Below are 18,835 nucleotides of genomic sequence, written 5' to 3' on the forward strand. Positions count from 1 at the left end.
CTGTGAGCTGATTTGCATTTTGATAAGCATCAGCTTGCGGAAGTCTGATGTAAAGAGGTCACATACATGTTATATATCATACATGTAATGAATGGCCTGCTGCTCGGAAGTCAGCGCTGCGGTTCTTCCTCCTCCGAAGTATGAAGGGATATTACTGTTTTTGTTTCCCATGTAGGATTTTGAGTGAGAAAATGGGTTGCTGTGCATCTTATCTGCCAGGGGGATCAGGTGCATCTCCCTCTCTTTCCCTCTTCCTCTCTCCCCCCTCCTCGTCCTCCTCCTCCTCCTCCTCTCTCCACTCTGATAGGTAGAGACAGCCATCATATGTGCAAGGGGAAAGTGATGGGCGGAATGGCAGCTTTAATATCGGAGCGATTGCCTGCTGATAAGGCTAACGGCTGTGGAGAGGCGTGAGCGTCAGCCCTCCTCCGCAATAAACACTTTCATTTTGTTTGCTTGGAGTGACGGATGGAGAGATGGAAGTGGTGAATAGACGACCTGAGGAGCAGGAAAGGGAGGGGGGGAGATAGATGGAATGGATGTGGATGTTATTCAATATTAACAGATCAATCAGAGGGTGGTGAAATATGCATTTTGTCAACTATATACCCCATTCGGCCAAAGAGGCAACATTACGATCATGTGACAGCGCTGGATGCTTTGCCGTGGTGAAATACAAAATACTCACGGCTTACAGTCGGTGATTTGTCTCCCGATACTGAATTTATATTGCTTCTAACAATAATAACCCTGTCGTGTATCAGAAAAAATGAATATATATATTCATGACTTTAAGCTCTGATGACTTCATGATAATCATTTCTGAATTGCTACTAGAATCTATGATGAGGAGGGCACAATTGCTTCAGTTTGCAGCATATGGCGGAGAAAAGCAACATTTTAATCAAATTACATCTCGCCACAAAATAATTTGTGTTGAGCACATATGCTACAGAGCAATTTAAAGGTCACATAAAATCAAGCTTAAATGTGTGCTTGTGTTTTTTTGCTTTTTCATTCATTAGTGCGCGTGTCAAGGAAAGTCAACGATGTTTTGGATGATTCTTTAGATTGATGATTAAAATGGCCTTTTCATCCTCTTCTTCCTTCCTCTTCAACAAGTTCTTGATGAGTTTTTGAAGTATTCTTCAGTTCTCCTTGTTCACCTGGCTGAAGTTTCAGTGCACTTCTGATATTTGATAACACAAATGTCATTTTAAAAATGAAAAATGTTCCTTGGCGGCAGGCACAGTTCCACCTGAAATCATTCAGTGGTATTTAATGCATTTGTAATTAATGTCCTATTTATAGAGCAGCACTTCATGTGAATGGACCCACTTTAAACATCTTATTTTATTTATCAGTCCTGGTTGATTCGGAGACACCCGTCGTTATTGGTGATAACAATAAGTATGGCTGATTAAACTCCCTGAGCGGCTACTTTGAAAACTAAAGAGCAACGGGTGTATATGTTTCTAGCACAGCCAAACAAACTCAGGTTATTTTAATAAAGAAGTCGTATTATTTCATGCAACAGCAGGCCACAGTAGAGTTTGTTACTTTGCTGAGGAGTTGGAGGTGAACTCTTAATCAAACAGCTAACTCTGGCTGCTCCATCTTGTTCCCTTACACACTTTGAAAGATTGAATATAATCAATAACATAAAATACAAAAAATGACAAAAATACAAAAATGGCCGTTTGTTTTGTAGAGGGATCCTGGTCAACGCTAAACTAAAAGAAAAATACACTGTGTTTTATTCACAATAAAAGCCACCCGGGTCTTAGTTCAGTGGAAAGAAGCAGCAGTAGAAAATGTTCAGTTTGCATTAGCACTAATTCAGCACAGCTCTGACAAAGTGAAATAAGAATGACGCTGATATCATTGAGATCAAATAAAAAAACAGAATTACTGGATTTTCATGCTGCTGCATCGTTTCCTGTTCCTCTCTTGTGTGCAGGCAGACAATCTGAATCCAGTGTGTAAATGGCAGATTCCTAACATTACTCCATAGAGAGTATTTACACAATGTTAATGTGTTATGGCTGGAAAATTATAACAATGAATAAGATAAAATAAACAGTTTTTATTTAATGAAAATCTTTATTTTGGAATTATAACAGCCTCCTTCCCTTACAGAGTGATTACTATAAGATTGCTTATAGAAGGCATTTTAATTATATTATTTTTAATTGAACATGCTTGTATTGTACACATGATGTAACACTGAAGGCCATTTCAAAACATTCATTCACTAAGTAGTAATCAACCTCTTTAACTGAATTCTTATTGAATAGTTCCAGGTCATCTCTCTAATTTATAATCCACAACAAAGCTGTTGCACTTGTATGTAATTTCAATTGAAAGCACATGAAAATAGAGCACATTTAAATACAAATGCCTTTTCGGCTTTACTGTGCTTTGGCTTCCTGCTGAACATCAGATCATATGGCTCGGTATGACTCGGAAACCAAAAAAGATTAAATGAGCAGCGGGGATCGGATCTCGATATTAGAAGTCAGACTAGATAGATTCAGACAATGCCTATTAAAAAGGCTGGAGGAGCCTCTCTGAAATGAGACCTGACATCTCTTTTCCACAGTCTGTCAGGAGTATTTGGTGGCTAATTTGAAGCTTACAAAAAATCTCTGAGTGTCTGTGAGAAAAAGAGGGAGAGAGTGGGCTCCGGTGGGAGGTTAATATGAGGGGTGACCAAAAAGAGATGCTGTAGGCTGTCATCCGTACAGTCGGTGACGGAACAAGCAATCCATTGGCTGGACTTTCACTGCAGCCAGTTACCAGGTAATGAGTCCGGCAAGTACGTTATATTTACATTTAAAGTGGTTGTTGTGGGACTGTCCTTTCCCTCAGGCTGATTGGAGAGTCCTCAGCTTTGATTCACAAGTAAATACTGACCTTCAGGCTTCTTTGGTTTCACCGCAAGACGGTTAATGTCAGCTTGTCAGTCAAAACCTGAGCTGCGGCCGCTGTGACGCGTATGTGTGTGTTGATTCCAGGCTAATCTTTCGTAGTTTGACTCGTGATGTGTTCCGGCCCCAGAGGGGTCCTCATTAGGACCAAAAACGTTGTGTGACCTTTTCGCAGCTTCACCTCGCCCCGCCACCTACGCCCTCGCCCAGCTGGGCCCAATTACCTCGCTCATTACCCCCTCCTAAATAGCACCAGGACTGTGCAGGTACCTTAGCTATCTATGGAGAGACAGTATGTCTCTGACTAAATACAGGGGTGGTGACACGAAATGAAATTGAGTTGAGACATGTCAGTTGAAGACTTTCCTCCTCTCGCTAAGGGCAGAAGATTTTATTCTTTATCCTCTTGTCGTCTTCTTTTATGTGGCACTCTAATTTAAATGTGTATGTATATTTGACCTTTCCAGCTCTCTCGCCTCCTCCTTTATCCTCCTTTTAGCCATCCTTCAGAAACCCCTGGCTGACACCTAAAATATAAGATGTCCCCTCTGCTGCCATGTTGATGAGATGATAGGATGATCAATGTTTTCCGGCTCCTTAATAACCAGAAAGAGAAAAGGGGGGAGAGAGGAAGAGCGAGAGAGATGGATGATTATCCTAAAAGTAGCGTGCTTAATTAGATGGAATGCTGCATACATCGTGGACAGAGTGGAATCATTGGGATAGATTAAAATACTAATTAAACAGGCCCTTGCCGAATTTTGGAGTGTGAGGTGGGGTTCAGCTCTTCAGGGTCATTTGCATAGCCTTCATCTGGGGAAATGGGATTTAAAGGACCTGCTCTCTTTCTCTTCCTCTCTTTAACTCTCACTTTTTTTTCCTTTTACCCCATTACCAACCACATTCACATGCTAACAAACTCAATTAAAATGATGCTCAATTTTTTCGTTGCACTCTAATTTGGCATAATCTATTAAGGCCCCTTTGATTTTTTGTTTTTCAATATAAATGTCTCCATCAAAGTGAGGAAGGGGCGTTGAGCACAGGAGGGGAAAAGAGTCGGTGAAATGTGTGATCTTGAACGATGGATATTTAACATTTCCTCACTTTGGTTTAATTTGCATGAGAATATCTTTTCGTGAACAAAGCTTTGGAAATAGCATGCCATATTTGATTAGATCAATAGATCTGAGGATCAAACTCGGGTGGTGTATTAATTACTGCAAGAACAAAAGCAGGAGCTCAAGTTATTGTGTGTACAAGCACTTCATCTGCTTTCGGGTAATCTTCAGCAGGTCTGACTCAAAGTGTGTGAGGAAAACGGTCAGTTTTTAATGGTAAATTTAATGGTAATATTTTGTATTTTCAAACATGGCTCTATGGATGGAAATGAAAGTCTATCCACCCATTTGGCCCAGACTAAATATCTCAAAAACTAGATAGAATGTGAGGAAATTTTGTAGAGACATTCATGTTTACAGAGGATGAATCCTAATGATTTTGATGATCTCTGAACTTTCCCAGTTGTAAAACCATAAGGTTTTGTTAGAAATGTCTCAACAACTGCTGGATACATTGCTGTGAAATTTAGTTCAGACATTCATGTCCCTCTGAAGATGAACTGCAATAACTTTGGTGATCCCTGATTTTTTTATCTAGCGCCATCAGGTAGCAATTAAAATTTTTCCAGCACAAATAGCTGCAAAACTATTGTCAGCAGTACTCTGTGTTTAGTGCTGATTAGTAAATGTAAGCATGCTAACACAGAATACTAAGATGGTGAACATGGTAAACATTATACCTGCTAAAGCTTAATTTATTCTTCTGTGTACCCATACAGTTACTACGTAGGCTGCTCAACAGCTGACGTACACCTCCTCAAAAGAATTTACGACACTGCAGGGCAACAGCTGTTACAGAAAGGGAATGTGGAAATTGCAAAAACTGTGATTGGTCAGCTTGGACATTACAAAGAAGTCTCAGTTATCTTCTCCTTTCAGTAACACACATCTAGCAAACCTTCTACTTACTGCAAATCCACAATGTAGATACAACGAACACACAAAATCTTGTATCACAAAGTAAATGTAAACACAGTTATTGCGTGTAATAAAATTCAAGCACGATACGACCTGATCTTGTACAATACATCCATGTAGTGTTGCATTGGTAGATATCAGCGGGGGAAATCCGACAATAAACAATAAATCACACCTACTCCCGTTAAGCTCTTGTGTCAACCATAAATCCAGCTTATCCATCAGCATGTTAGCGTTGTCATTATGAGCATGATAACATGTAGCGGAGAGGCACCTCTGTGCCTAAAGCTCTGTTCACATTAAGAGCGACAAAAGCCACAAAACGACCAAGCGTGGACAGCTACATTATTGGAAAGTGTTGCTCAAGCGCTCGTTGAAATATAGTTTTGTCATTAAATAGCACTGAGACCTGGATAACAGCATTTGTTTTAAACGGAAGGAAATCAAATATATGATTGGTTGATGTTTTACTGCATCATAGGAGCGCAGAAAAACAGTTGAGACCAGTGCCGCTGACAAGTCTTGGGCTTCAATTTGTAACTTCATGTCACCAGCCTTCATTGAAAATGACTTGTAGGTCGTTGCTGTGTCGCTCGTAGTGTGAAGCAGCATGAGTCTGTGAGCCTCACAGAGCAGCTAGCTAGGCCCAATACCCATACGACATATCATTCCTCCAAGGGCTACAACAGACTCCTGTCAGCGGGAGAACTGCTTTCTGTCATACCCTGAAGATTGTTTTCTCCTTGTGTGTGTGTGTGTGTGGTGGCTGGTCATTTTCTATGACCAGTTTGACATCTGACTCATGCTGTTACATCCACTGCATCATTCTCACTTTCACTGACCACTTGTTTCGCCTCAGGAACTGAAAAATCTGCTACTTTGTCATCCACTGCTCATACTCAACACCTCCTCTGCTTTTTGTCTCCCGTGCAGTCCAGCAGAAGCAGCAGCTGGAGAAGGAGACGGGCCTGAAGATAGTGGAGGCTGGAGTTAGTGATGTAAGTTGTACTCACTAAAAATAATGTCTGTTGTTCAGCTCGGTGTGCTTGTGATTGTCTGCGTCCTCTGTGTTTGGGCGCATGGGGACAGGAATAACTCTGTGATTCCAACTTGTCTTGGCATCCGGATCACACCTGCAGCTTCAGTTGTGCAGCCAAACACTAATCTGCAGCAGCAATGAATTCCAAACACACGTCCCTTTAAGTGCATTGCTTTGATTACCTCCCCCCTCCCCCGTATTCATTTCCTTTAGGTCTCTAAGAGCCGTTGTCACCATGGCGAATAAAACACAACAAGACAAAAGCATGATGCATTTCGTAAAAAACATAAAGTGAGTGTTGATCATCACAGCAGAGCGACAATAACCAGATTATCCTGAGTGCTGTCACTTTGTCTGAAGCCCTGATGCTCCTGTGACATATTCATTGGAAAGAATTAAGAGGAGAGCATGAGGACACTCAGGATGATCCAGATGAAAGGAGAGTAAATGTGTTTTCATTGAACACTGATAAATATTCATATATATCAGCGGTAAGGATCTAATCAAGCGCCCATTGATGCCTCTTGGCCCTCAATGTTCGCCTGGTAAATGAGTTTCTCTATGGAAATGAGACAGACAGCCTTAGACCCCTGAGCTGCCCTGATCATGAGGCATGCTGGGAGCTAAATGGATGTGGCCTGTGCATCGCAGGACGGTTGCCATTGGCAACAACCGTCACACACTGTATAGACAAGATCATTTTCCCGTGTTAGTGCCCTCTATGCTGTCTCCCTTTGGTGTCGCTGCCTTTCTTCGCCCATCTGCCTCCCACTTATATCTTTTTTAGTACCACATTCTCTCTCATCATATTCCACATTGTGTCTTTATCATGTTCTTCTCAATTATCTCTGATTCACATTTTTTTTTCTTTTTTCTTCTCTGTGACTTTTGTCCTGTTCTTTGTCTGCCTCTCCTCGCCTCCTTTTCATTATTTTATTCCCACTCAGACTGATTCCTGCGCTTTGCCAGAACTGGTACAGGGCTGTGTTTGTCATATTGTGCCTATTTGTAGATAATTAGCTGCAATAATAGCCTCTCTGCAGGAGCCAGGGTGAGGGAGGCATGGAGGGAAAGAGGGAGGGAGGAAAGGAAGAATCTGCCTTCCACCTCATGGGGAGAAAATCCACGCCAGACTGTGTTTGTAGAAATGCATGTCAAGGAAGCACGGCATTTACTGTACTACAAATAGAGAGTTGGCAAAGTATAAACGCTGAAAACTCCCTCAGAGGATGTTTTATGAGCAACAGCTCTAATGTGGATGTGTGTGATCTCACCAGTTTGTATTCAAGAAGTGGAGAGTTGAGGATAAGTTGGGGAAAATAGTAGCTTTTGACAGGAGAGCCTGTGGAGTGGGCTCTTCAAATACATTAGTTTAAAAGGTGTTAAACCAAAAGCCTGCTTTTAGTAAATTTGCAGTAAATTGACCACAGTTATGAGTGAATGCATGTTGGAGGTTGCCGAATGGGTCTTATTAAGCCTGCGTATTAGTGGCAATAATAGAAATATGCTGGCTAAAATTGCTCAGTGGATCCATAAGAGGTATAGAGCGGGGAATTAAGCGGAGCATCAGTGCTAAGCTTTCCACAGACAGTATTCTTTCCACAAGCTTGTATAAAACCATCAATGTGCTCGGTATCATTAGGTCTTATTACTGACAACTCCCCCTCCTCCGTTTTTATTCAAGAGGTGACAAATGACAAAACAGCTTAGGAAGATGTCCAGATAGAGCGAACGTCAATAGCGGTAGATGCGGACGAGGATAAGCAAATGTCAAAGTGGGGGGAAGGAGACATCAATCAATAGGCCGAGCAATATCTACTTCATTATAGATCGCAGGGAAGTCGGCTTCCCAAAGAGACCAAAAGAAAAACAGAAAAATGACTACTTTGTTTCTCTTAAATAATGCATCCACGTACTGGGCATGTTCTGTGTATATTCAGAGTATTGTTCTTATTAACAGCTGTTTCCCAAGTGGGAGCTGCACTCTTATGGAAACCTGAAAGCCCAAAGAAGGTCCTCTCACAGCAATTTGGGATTCCTGTAAAGGTGTGAAAAACTGTGACGGGGGAAAGCGTAGTGAAGTGGAAAGAAATGCATGGTTGGTGTGACCTCTTTTTGAAACCATATATATATATAAAGTAAATACATATAAGTACCATTGCTATTATCACTCAGTACTCAAAGTGTGGAAATAAGAGCCGGCAGATCATACCATACGCTGTTTTCCTCAACTAGCAACGTTCGTAAAAGACACAAAGCACTCTGACTGTGCATCCCTCACCGCCTCCTCGCAGGAGAGAGGAAAAGGGGGGTCGGTGAGTCGACCCCCCCATGCTGGAGACAACGACTAGGCATTAGGCAAAAGGGTTGCTTTCGCTGGCAGTCATAGACACAGCATGGATGGTGCAAGCGGGGAGCGTGGAGAGGGAATAAAAGGGAGGCTCAGAATGATGTTTTTGAAAGGGAGGGGGCATGGTTAGTCAGTAAAAGACACAGGGTATTCTACAATCCACATAGGTTTGAAATCGCTTCCCGCGCGCTGAAAAATGTATCTCTTTGCTAATATTGCCCTAATCAAGGTCTTAATTATCTACTAATAAAGATTCACATTAATATAAGTGATGAGAGACTTTCCTCTGGATTAAAAATGAAATGTTAAAAAAATAGAAAGTTTATAACAGATATGACAGCTGAGATGACAGAACTCCACCCATGCAGAAGCTGAGGACATAAGTAAATAGAGAGAAATGTTAGAAAACACTAACAGTTTGCTTATCAATTTCAATCGTGTTTAACAATGTATGGCTTAGGAACAGCAATAATAAGATACGTAGCTCAAGAGAGAGGCAGACGTAACCTAGTAGCGTTTGCACCAATACATTTGACGTTGTCTACATGGGGGCAGTGGCTCTGGTTAGCCATGATAAAAGAAAAAAAAACAAGAAAACCAAAAGGCAGCTCAACAGACTGCAGGCGCATATTATGTATTACATATTATATCATTGCTTTTACCAGCTAGCAAGCATCGGTATATCTGTGAGACAACTTTAACTGCCGCTCAACCACTGCTAACAGCTCAAGTGATGAGTTATTAGTAGCATTAGTAGCATTATTCCTACGTTTATGCCCAAGGCTAACTGTTTCCTACTGTATGTGAAGACACGTAGGGTGCTAAAATGAGAGCGCTGTTGTTAGAAGAAATAGAGCATTCTATATGAATTAACGAACATTGTTGCACTTTGCTAGGACGGTCCTTGCCGTTTCAGTCACTAAGCTTGGCGCTTTGCTGCTCCATCTCCTCAGACAGAGTCCCCAGAGTACGCTCTGTCACTCAGACAGAGTGTGGTGCTCTGAATAACCGAATGGTATATTCCAACAGCACTAACGAATTTATGAACGCTCCAGTAGTGGCTATTTACGAACGCACCCAAAGGCATTCCATTCCATGCTACATTTTTACTACAATGCCTTGCTTAAGGCATAGCACAATGGTTTAAGAGTCATATTATTGCGAATTATAAAGGCTATAAAGGCATACCTATTTTAAAATACTCAAATATAGTCATGGGAATGGGGTAAATGGAAAAGTTTTGAAAATTAATTGGTAAAAATGTGTGTGAAGCCTGTAAAAATTTGCACATCTGTAAAGAACCAACTGTAACGTATTCCCAGAATCCCTTCCCACTGCGATTTGGATGCACTCATTTCTCCATTCGGCCTGCCTGCATGAGATGGTCCCTGTGTGATAAAATTGGTAGTTAAATTAAGATTCATTGACATTTTGACAGCGGTCTCATGTTCAAGATAACTCCGGCAAACTGCTTATGTGAAGAGGCCCTCATTAAGCATCGAATTCCCTGAGCTGCATGTCAACTGATTATTCAACCACTAAATGTAAATCATATATGGCAGGCAGGGAGTCTGCACTGTTCATGTGTGTGTTGTTTGTGTGTATGCATGAACAAATGTACAGTAAATGTGTACATTATTGTCCTCAATGCATACTATAATTGACATTTATAGGGCTTAAGTGTGCGGTTTTTTTTACATGTCTGACTGTAAATGTGTACCTACAGTTAGTCACTGGTTTTCCATTTTATTTTTTATTCTAGCTACATAAAAGCAATGGATGCATTTCATGCTGGTCAAAAGCTCACGTTATATTTCTAATCAAAGAACTTAGAGCAGAGGCGCTGGGGCAAAACTCATCTCAGAGAAAAGGTCACATGAAGTTCTGGCCGCTCACTATGGATTTGAAGGCTTTCTTTCCAATATCCTGCTCCATAATTAATGCAAGGGCACATCTGTTTGACGATGTTCTGACAGGCTTCCTCAAAAAAAGAAAACTACAGTGCATCAGGTTTTAAGTATTATCGTAGACTACAGTAAGAATGTTTACATCTTATTATGAACGATTATTTATCTATAAACCATCTACGTACATGATGAGGTTTTTTATTTGAATAAGACCTGGAGTTTCATTGGTTTTGATAGTGATGGTGCTTCTTTCTGTTCTGCAGTGCAGTTTGTATGAATATAGACATAACTCTAGTATTTATTTTTTGTCAGCGTCATACTTCTAGTAATGGCAATGTCAGTGCAACTCTCTGAGAAATAGCTCAACATTTACAGGATGGATTGGCACACGTTTTGGTACAAATTTTGTGGCCAGACAATTTACCTAGCAGCTTTGGTTGCTGAACGCTTTACTTTTCCGCTTTCCATCTTTTCCTCAAGTAAGAAGTCAGTTCTTTGGTTTATGACCAAATACCAGCAAAACTCATGAATAACACTCAACTGTACTTTTAGCCAATTAGCAAATGTTAGCATGCAAAACACACAAAGCTAACATGGTGAACATGGTACATAATACATAATACTGTACCTTCTAATCACAGGCATGTTAGCATTGTCATTGCTAGCATGTTGGGACACTAAAGTTAGCATGTATAAGCCTCACAGAACAACAAGCATGGCGGCAAAGTCTTGTTTAAAACTTGTTGTTTCTCCCTGCTCCTATTATACATGTACATTTAATATAATACACCCTCGATTGATTGTGCCTCTACCTGATCATTACATGTCATTTTTATGTTAAATTACAATACAATAGTAACTTCAGCAACAAAGAACACATTTGAACAGTCACCGTTAATGCACTCAATACGATCCAATAACTTCTGGCTCAGAGATGATCACATTAAGTTTGCATTTTGTTTTGATGGAAAACTTTTCCCATGAATATTTATTTGCAATTTTTTTTATACAATGCACATGGTTGTCAGGAAATATCAGTGCATTTTGCTTTCCTTTAATCTAACAACCCCTGAATATTGTAGCATATACCACTTAACAACAAATACCATGTGCAACAATCAGCAAATGCAATTCCTCCGAGCGAATGGGACAAATCACTTCAGAGGGGACTTCAAAGGAAAACCACACTGACCATTTCCAACCACAGAGAAGAGACGGATACACAGACTGAAATAAATAAATAATTGTTGTACAAATTGATCTTGTAACGGCATGGATATATGCTTTACTTCAAAACATGTTTCCCCTTGCTGCTTTTAAAAGCTGCATTTTTTTAAGAATCACAAGATGAGAAAAATACATTTTTATGTTAATTTTTTTCGAGATCTCTTATTCTCATTTAAGTGTGAGTTTGGCCCCTCAGAGGAAATGACAGTGGCTTGGTTGCACTGCAGGGTGTATTATTCCACCCGTCGTTGTGTTGTATAGTACTTAAATGTGTACTGTATGTGTGTGTACGTTTCAGCAAATCAATTCCACGTTGGCCCTCAATTGCCTTTTTCCACATTGACAACCTCTCCCATCTCCTTCAGACACTGCAATAAACCCAAACAATGAAAAAAATTGCCACCTATAAAATTTTCAACAGTGCAGGAAGGCCAATCTGGCTGTTTTAAAAGTGGCTAAAATGCCATTACTGTGGCAGATCTGGATGTGAAATGTCATATTGGAGCAGCCCCACTGTGCCTGCAGCCCTGAGTAACACTGCCTCTTTGGAGACTCCAGCTGCCTCCCACTGATGAAAGATCGTCCAGCAGCTCCGTTTCTCAGCAACCTTTTACCATCACCTGACCTTTGGACTGCAGAAATGCCTTTGATACCGTGCCATGCAGTTTGGTATTTGCCTCTCTATATATCGTGACGTGTGCTTTCCCCCGGGTAAGGGTGAACTTGTCTGTTTTTAATGAGTGTCAGAATGTAAAGTGTTTACTCTCTTACCTTTTGCTTCTTTTATGTTCTGCTGCCTTTGTTAAAGTGAGGTACAGTTTCTGTGTAAAGTCGACTGTGGTGTTTTTACTCAGCATGTTGAAGGGCAATTCTTCAATCCTTTTTTCAGGAATAAAATAAGATATTACATTACATTACATTACAGTCATTTAGCAGACGCTTTTATCCAAAGCGACTTACAGGAAGTAAGATACAACTCAAGGCCAAGGTGGCCTTGGAGGTGTTATGGCGGTTTAGATGAAATTAAAGCAAAATCCACTGATGAAAATTCTTACACTGTTATGAATCATCAGTCTGCAATCGGTGCTTTAAACATGAATTATTTTCCAGTCAGTGATTGCCTGCATTTCTCACAAAAACTCAGAGTTGTGCAGTACTTCCGTGGTTCACAGTTTCTTTAAAACTATAAGGTCTACGGTTCAAGGCCTTGCTTATTTCTGTATGGAGTACGGATGACACTGACAATTATTTTTACTAGTTATATTAACAGTCATTGTCGCAATTGTTTGCTTTATCGTTTTGTCTTTAAAGGTCACAAAATAGTGAAGTACTACTTGTTTTATTCAACCAACAGCAAAACAAATCAAACAATATTCTGTTTACTATTATATATGACCATGAAAACCAGTAAATTCTCGCATTTTAGAAGCTGGGACCAGAATTATGACTAAATACTGACGGTAGGATCCAGCATCCACAATAAAATGTCACCTCCACATTTATTTGCATGTGTATATATATAAAGCCTTACTTTTGAATGTTTTGGTGGCATCCCAACACGCTGAACTGCCAACTGTATGGGTTGTAGCTGCTGGTGGGCAGATCACACTTGCATTAAATCGAAGGAGGAGTTTCGATACTACTTGGTACAGTGATATGTCGGTCAATACCTTGAAGGGATTGAAGTCCGATACCCAGCCCTAAGCATGAGATGAGGGATTTTTTTCATCTGGAGTAGTGATCTGTTTTTATAATGCAACATGTCCTGTTCTGTAGCTGCTTTGTATTTTGGTAGCTGTGGCTGCTGTCACTGCAGACATTTTAAAATTTAAATTCTCGTACAGTGGATTTGTGCCTTCATATCAGTAGAAAACGGTGGTTCTTAAACTTGATGTTTACTTTTGATGGTTTAGATCGTTAAGAAAAAAATTGCTGTATCTGTTTCAGTCGTACGTAGTAGCTGTGCTGTGCTTTCGCCATATCATTCGATCTACTGGTGGATAGAAAGAAAAGTTAGAGAAACAGTAATTAATGCTGACATTCAGAGCAGAATTTACCTGGGGTTTAAGCCTATTGATATATATATATACACATACACAGTATTTGTCTGATTGGAACGATATAAAAGTGTGATTAAGTATTCCCCTCAGATTTACACTGTACATAGGACTCTGGACCTGCCACGTCGATTATTCCCACTGTAGGTTATTGGGGTAATTAAGCAAAATTCAACTATTTGATACTTCCTCGAAGCAGACTTAACAGCTCCAATGACTTCCTTGAGGGTGCAGGTTGACCCGCTTGGCATATTTTAAGAAGTAATGACACTCACGACTGCAGCCAGAGATGGACTGGACACCACACTGCTTCTCTCCGTCTTTGCCTCAGTAAATTCCCTATGTGGTGTTCATTGAACTCAACTCTCCCTGGTGTAGGACAGCTTGTGATTTCTGTGCTGCTGTTAAATTCTAGCTGGCTAGTACTTGGTAGACTGCTACTGGATCTGACTGCAGTTTTATAGCAATACAACATGTAAATTAAGCCTATAAAATGGTTGAAAATATATCAGTTGGGTCCCTTAAAGAAACTTCTATTCCGGAGTTGGACATCTTGCGTTCATTGTTCTTTTCAAAATAATGTTTTGATCCAAATGTGCACACAATAATGCAATAATGAATTATTTGGTTTGTTCCTGATCTTTTTAGTGGCTATTTTTAGCATTTGCTCTAAGTATTGCAGGAGTGTCTAGACAAAAAGTCTGTTAACTGAACCCCTTGGCCTTCGTTACTGTTGCTACAACTGTAGATTGTTGTAGCAATGCACATCTTGAATTGCACATGCAGTTTGCAATGTTGATGATGGCAAATTTACCACTGAAAATGTAGTCATTTTTTTAAACAATGTCCAGATGGACAAATGCAAGTGTCTCATTTGTAGCCGGTATGATTTTTGTCAGCTGTAGGCAACCAGATAATTTAGCATAGCCAAAAACCTCATCAATATGTACTTGATTGCTACATATGCTAACAGACTGAGGCTAAAGATCCATCTTCCAATGCTAAACATAGCATCATCACTATATGATCCATGTGGAAGACATAGAAATAAAGAAACAGCATTGTTCTTGTGTTGCAGTTTTGCACTAGTTAGTCCTGGCACTATCAATATAATAATACAGAGCCGCTAACATTAGCTGCTAACTCTGATATATTCCAGGTTTAGTTTATGGTTAACAATGGCTGAGATTATGACCCTATCTGTGATTCTTGGGTCGAGACGTGTTTGACTCGTACAATATGCCTGCTTTTGCCGATTATTGATAAATTCCTGTAATCTGTGCCCTTTTTAAAGCATAATGTAACTAAGATCTACAGGTATGACATCATCCTGCACTTTTATTGTAAACAACGCCACACTTGTTTGAACAAAAGGCTTGTTTATGGTAAATTCGTCAAATGGCGTCTGGCAGCAGCAGCAGCGGGGTTGAGGGCTGGTAGGGGGCCGAGGGTAGGGGTGGGGGACCTGCGGTGTCCACAGCTGGATAGCGTGGCACAGGTTTTAAATGTCAGCGTTGAAGGGGGATGTGGCTGCCATTTGGCCTGACAAGCTGCATGCCAAGGGACTGGCAGCGGGATGCAGGGGCAGGGTGCTCCCGGTCCCGGCCGCAGAGCTCTCACCTTCTGCCATTTATCATGCGGCTACTTGCCTAGCACATCTGGCACCTTCGCATTGACGGCAGCAGGAAAAGCAGTTGCTGCAGGCTAAACGGTGGCCCATGGTGATCTTTTTAGCATCGCAAAAAAGCAGTATCTGTCGTGTTTAGTTATTGGAAATGCGGTAATATTTTGAGGAAGTTTGGAGTTGAGTAGAGAGGACTGTAAGGCAGATTTTGCTGCTGAAATCGAGTATTTCCTAAAATTACAATCTTATAGTGCAGGTCCGGTTGTAAATAGCGATCCTAAGCACTAAACTATTATCTTTGTTATTAAGTGTGATACTCAATAAAAGGACACATTTAAGTATATTGTAGTCCTCTATTCATCTTGATGTATAAATCAGTCATAGCTGTCTTTTTAGCAAACACTACATTTTGAGTTTGTGTTTGATATGAAGCAGATTAATTATTGCTCAGTGAGCACAACATATGGAAACCACATTGTGCTCAGCAAATTAAATATAATCAACTGTCATATCATCTTTTATTGACTTTAATTGACTGTAATTGAGAGTCCTGCTGTAACTGCTAGTTACTTTCTGCATGGCAAGGTCAACTAAATTGCTTGATAAGCTGTTATGGTCTTTTACATGATGACCTTGACTTGGGAGGGTGTATGGATATTTTCCATTTGTGGCGATAAAGCATGTAATGAAACTGGACCACTCTGCTTCTAAGTGGCTTTACAGCATCTACTGGTTGTGTTCAGTGCTTTAAAATACTCTGATGTGATGGCTCGGCAATATTTGGATATGAAAGTGAATATTCAAATGACAAATTTTCTGTATATTATACATGTTAAAACAACACATAGCTATAAGATTTCAGTTGAAACAGCTACTCACATATCAGATCCCATCATGTTGTATTTTTCTCCAAAGAAGTGTTTTAACAGAAAAGAAAAGTATAACAATGTGTATACGTTTTATATATTAATGTATTTTATACATATACATAATCATATACCCATTTCACTACTGTTAAAACAATCCATCTCCAAAATGTCAAAGTTTTATGACAAACAGCCTTTTCTTTTAATCCTTCAGGTAAGATCAACCAAATTTGGAGATACATAGTTCTCTCTGGAAAGCAAAATATATTAAATTAAAGAAAAACTATTGCAGAAACTTGCACAAATTGAAACTATGATTTTTATTTACCTTGTTCTGTACTTGCCATTCAATTTTTTCTAATATCCATCAATAACTGAGACTAATTAGGCCCTAAAGCCATGAAGTGAAGACATTTCTTTAATGTGTGTGCTGCACTATGTGTTGTCTTTCATCCTAATATTTGATGCAATCATTGCAAATGTGGCTTGCATGTGAAGGTAAAAAGCATCAAAGATCAAACATCTCATAGTGTGCTGTGAACTGGAGAAGCATCCTGCTGTGAAGGGATTTTTGCTTTACGTATCCCAGTCATATCTGTGTGTACATGGCTGCCCACATGTCTATTCACATTCACAAACATGCTCATCATGTCGCATGTTGGCGGCAAATGCACAGATGCAGCTAACACCTGACGGATTGCAGGTGGATCTCTGTATAAAAATAGGATAACCTGTTCATAAACAGAAGCTGCTACAAGGACACAAAGCCTGAATCTTTCTTTAAACCAGAGCACAGTTACATGTCTGCAGCTTAAAAACATACACAACAACAGTATGTCAAGCAGTAATGACTAAAACTGACATATTTATGCACATTTTATCTAGAAAATGGACAAATGACTCAACAAACTAAACATCTCCCACTTTGAGACTTCATCTGAATAAATTTGAGGAATAAGAACAGATGAAATGTGCCATTCATAGCTTCATCAACATAAAGAACTAATAGAAGGAATTACATTTCATTGTTTGAAACAACAAATGCCAAAAGGATCTTGCGGATCCAGGTCCATGAACACATGCAATCACATGTCAATCACCTATTATTACATTATTCACTTTGGAGAAGGAGGGAAAAAAGAGAGACATCATCACAGCCTCACAAAAAGCCATGTAATTATGTTTGTGGGTGAAAATAGGCTAGATTGATTATATGCATTTACAATAATGAGCCGTCTATGTATTATTATGTTACAGAGCAATCAAAATCTTGACATAAATCATAATTTATTCTGCCTTCAGAATTTCTGATCAGCCGTACTTTGTATTGTTGTCAGAGGTTGTGGTGCGAAGCGATGGGAGACGTGAGACGCAAACAGGCGGCTGATACGGAACTACAGCTGTGGCAGCAGCCTCATTAGGGATTCACAGAGGTTTTCTTTCGACGAGCGGCGCTCCTCTGTTTGGCTTGGGGCAGACTACTCTTAAAATCTGCTGGAGCTCCGAGACAGACGGACAGACAGCGAGACTCGCAGTGAGGCTGCAGCGCCGGCCATGCAGAGTGTCAGCTCTGTTCGTGCAGAGGATTGTTTTGCGGCGTGAGGCCCCCTGACTCTCCCCCCCAGCTGATTGGTGTGGCTTCATTAGCATGGGCCGTGGCTCCTCCGATTTGCAGTAATTAAAGAGAGAAATCAGAGCGCTTGCCTCCAGTCCAGACACAGCCAGTGCCAGTCAAGTGAGATGGCCGTGGAACAGATCTAGCCTTTCCTGGCCGCCTGCCATTCTGCTAGCCCCCCCCCTCCAGTAAGAGTGCGTCTGGAGGCGAGGTATATGGGGTGTTGTGGCGTCTGTGCCAAGTTACCCCTAAGTAACCCCCCGGGTTACACAGGCACACACGCCTCTCCCCACAGGCGCACGCTGGGCCGGTGTTGTCATGGTGATAGCAGGGGAAAAATGTTTAATGGAGACACTGATGAGAATTTATGAGGCTGTGGCTCTGTGTGCATTTACAGGGATGCGACCCTTAGCCCATCACGCGCTGCCTCCTGTGGTTCTACATGTATATCTTCACTTACACAAGCTGGGGCTGATCGTCGGGGCGTATGCTCGGGCAGGCGGCAGCAACATGCCGCAAGACCAGCAACGTCAAGGTACAGTTGGTGGCACGTGGCGTTGGTCGTCCAATAGAGTTAATGCAGAAAAGTATATCGTTTTCATTTAGTCTTCACCAGAATCAGTAGTTAGCAATCTCTTGAGATGGCGTCTTTAAGCTGTTATTTAAATACAAATTGTGTTATAAGGTGGCTGTGTACTCCAGACAAAATGGGCAAACCCAGTTGGCCATTTATCCTTAAACCCTCCACAGTAACTAACCATTGGTTGTGTTCTTCAGTCCTCTAGTTTCCAGTTGTTTCGAGTAGGTTGTGTCTGCTCCTGTAATGAATTGCGAGTTCCTGTATCTGTCATGGGCACCATTAAACAAACCAGGGGTCTGATAGAGTGTGCTGGCATTTGCTGGGGACGCCATCTTCAACGGTGGTTCAACAGCCCTTGAGAGCATGTCAAATTTGATTCATTTAAAGTACACTTCTGACCTTAGTGTGGACACAAATGGAGGGCCATCTAGAGTGTGAGCTCCTGTCAAGTTTATATTTTCAGCATTATATCTTAGCAGTCCTGATGGACCACAGATGCACACCTTTACATTTAGCACAAGGACAGTTTGAGGTTCAAATTGCGCACCTGCAATCCAACCTGGACTAAATCAGGTGAGTCCTGTCTGGACTTTTTTTTTTT

General features: G+C 40.7%; 1 protein-coding gene across 1 annotated transcript in view; it reads left to right on the top strand.

The window, feature by feature from the left end:
- ptprn2 (protein tyrosine phosphatase receptor type N2) overlaps positions 1–18,835 on the top strand; it is a 121,021-nt gene that overhangs the window by 65,714 nt on the left and 36,472 nt on the right. Inside the window, exon 11 of the mRNA XM_054623054.1 lies at positions 5,903–5,967. Coding sequence (XP_054479029.1) covers positions 5,903–5,967 — 65 coding nt within the window. The remainder of the gene's footprint in view (positions 1–5,902; positions 5,968–18,835) is intronic.

The sequence above is a fragment of the Anoplopoma fimbria genome, chromosome 21 (genome assembly GCF_027596085.1).
Source record: "Anoplopoma fimbria isolate UVic2021 breed Golden Eagle Sablefish chromosome 21, Afim_UVic_2022, whole genome shotgun sequence".
NCBI lineage: Eukaryota > Metazoa > Chordata > Actinopteri > Perciformes > Anoplopomatidae > Anoplopoma > Anoplopoma fimbria.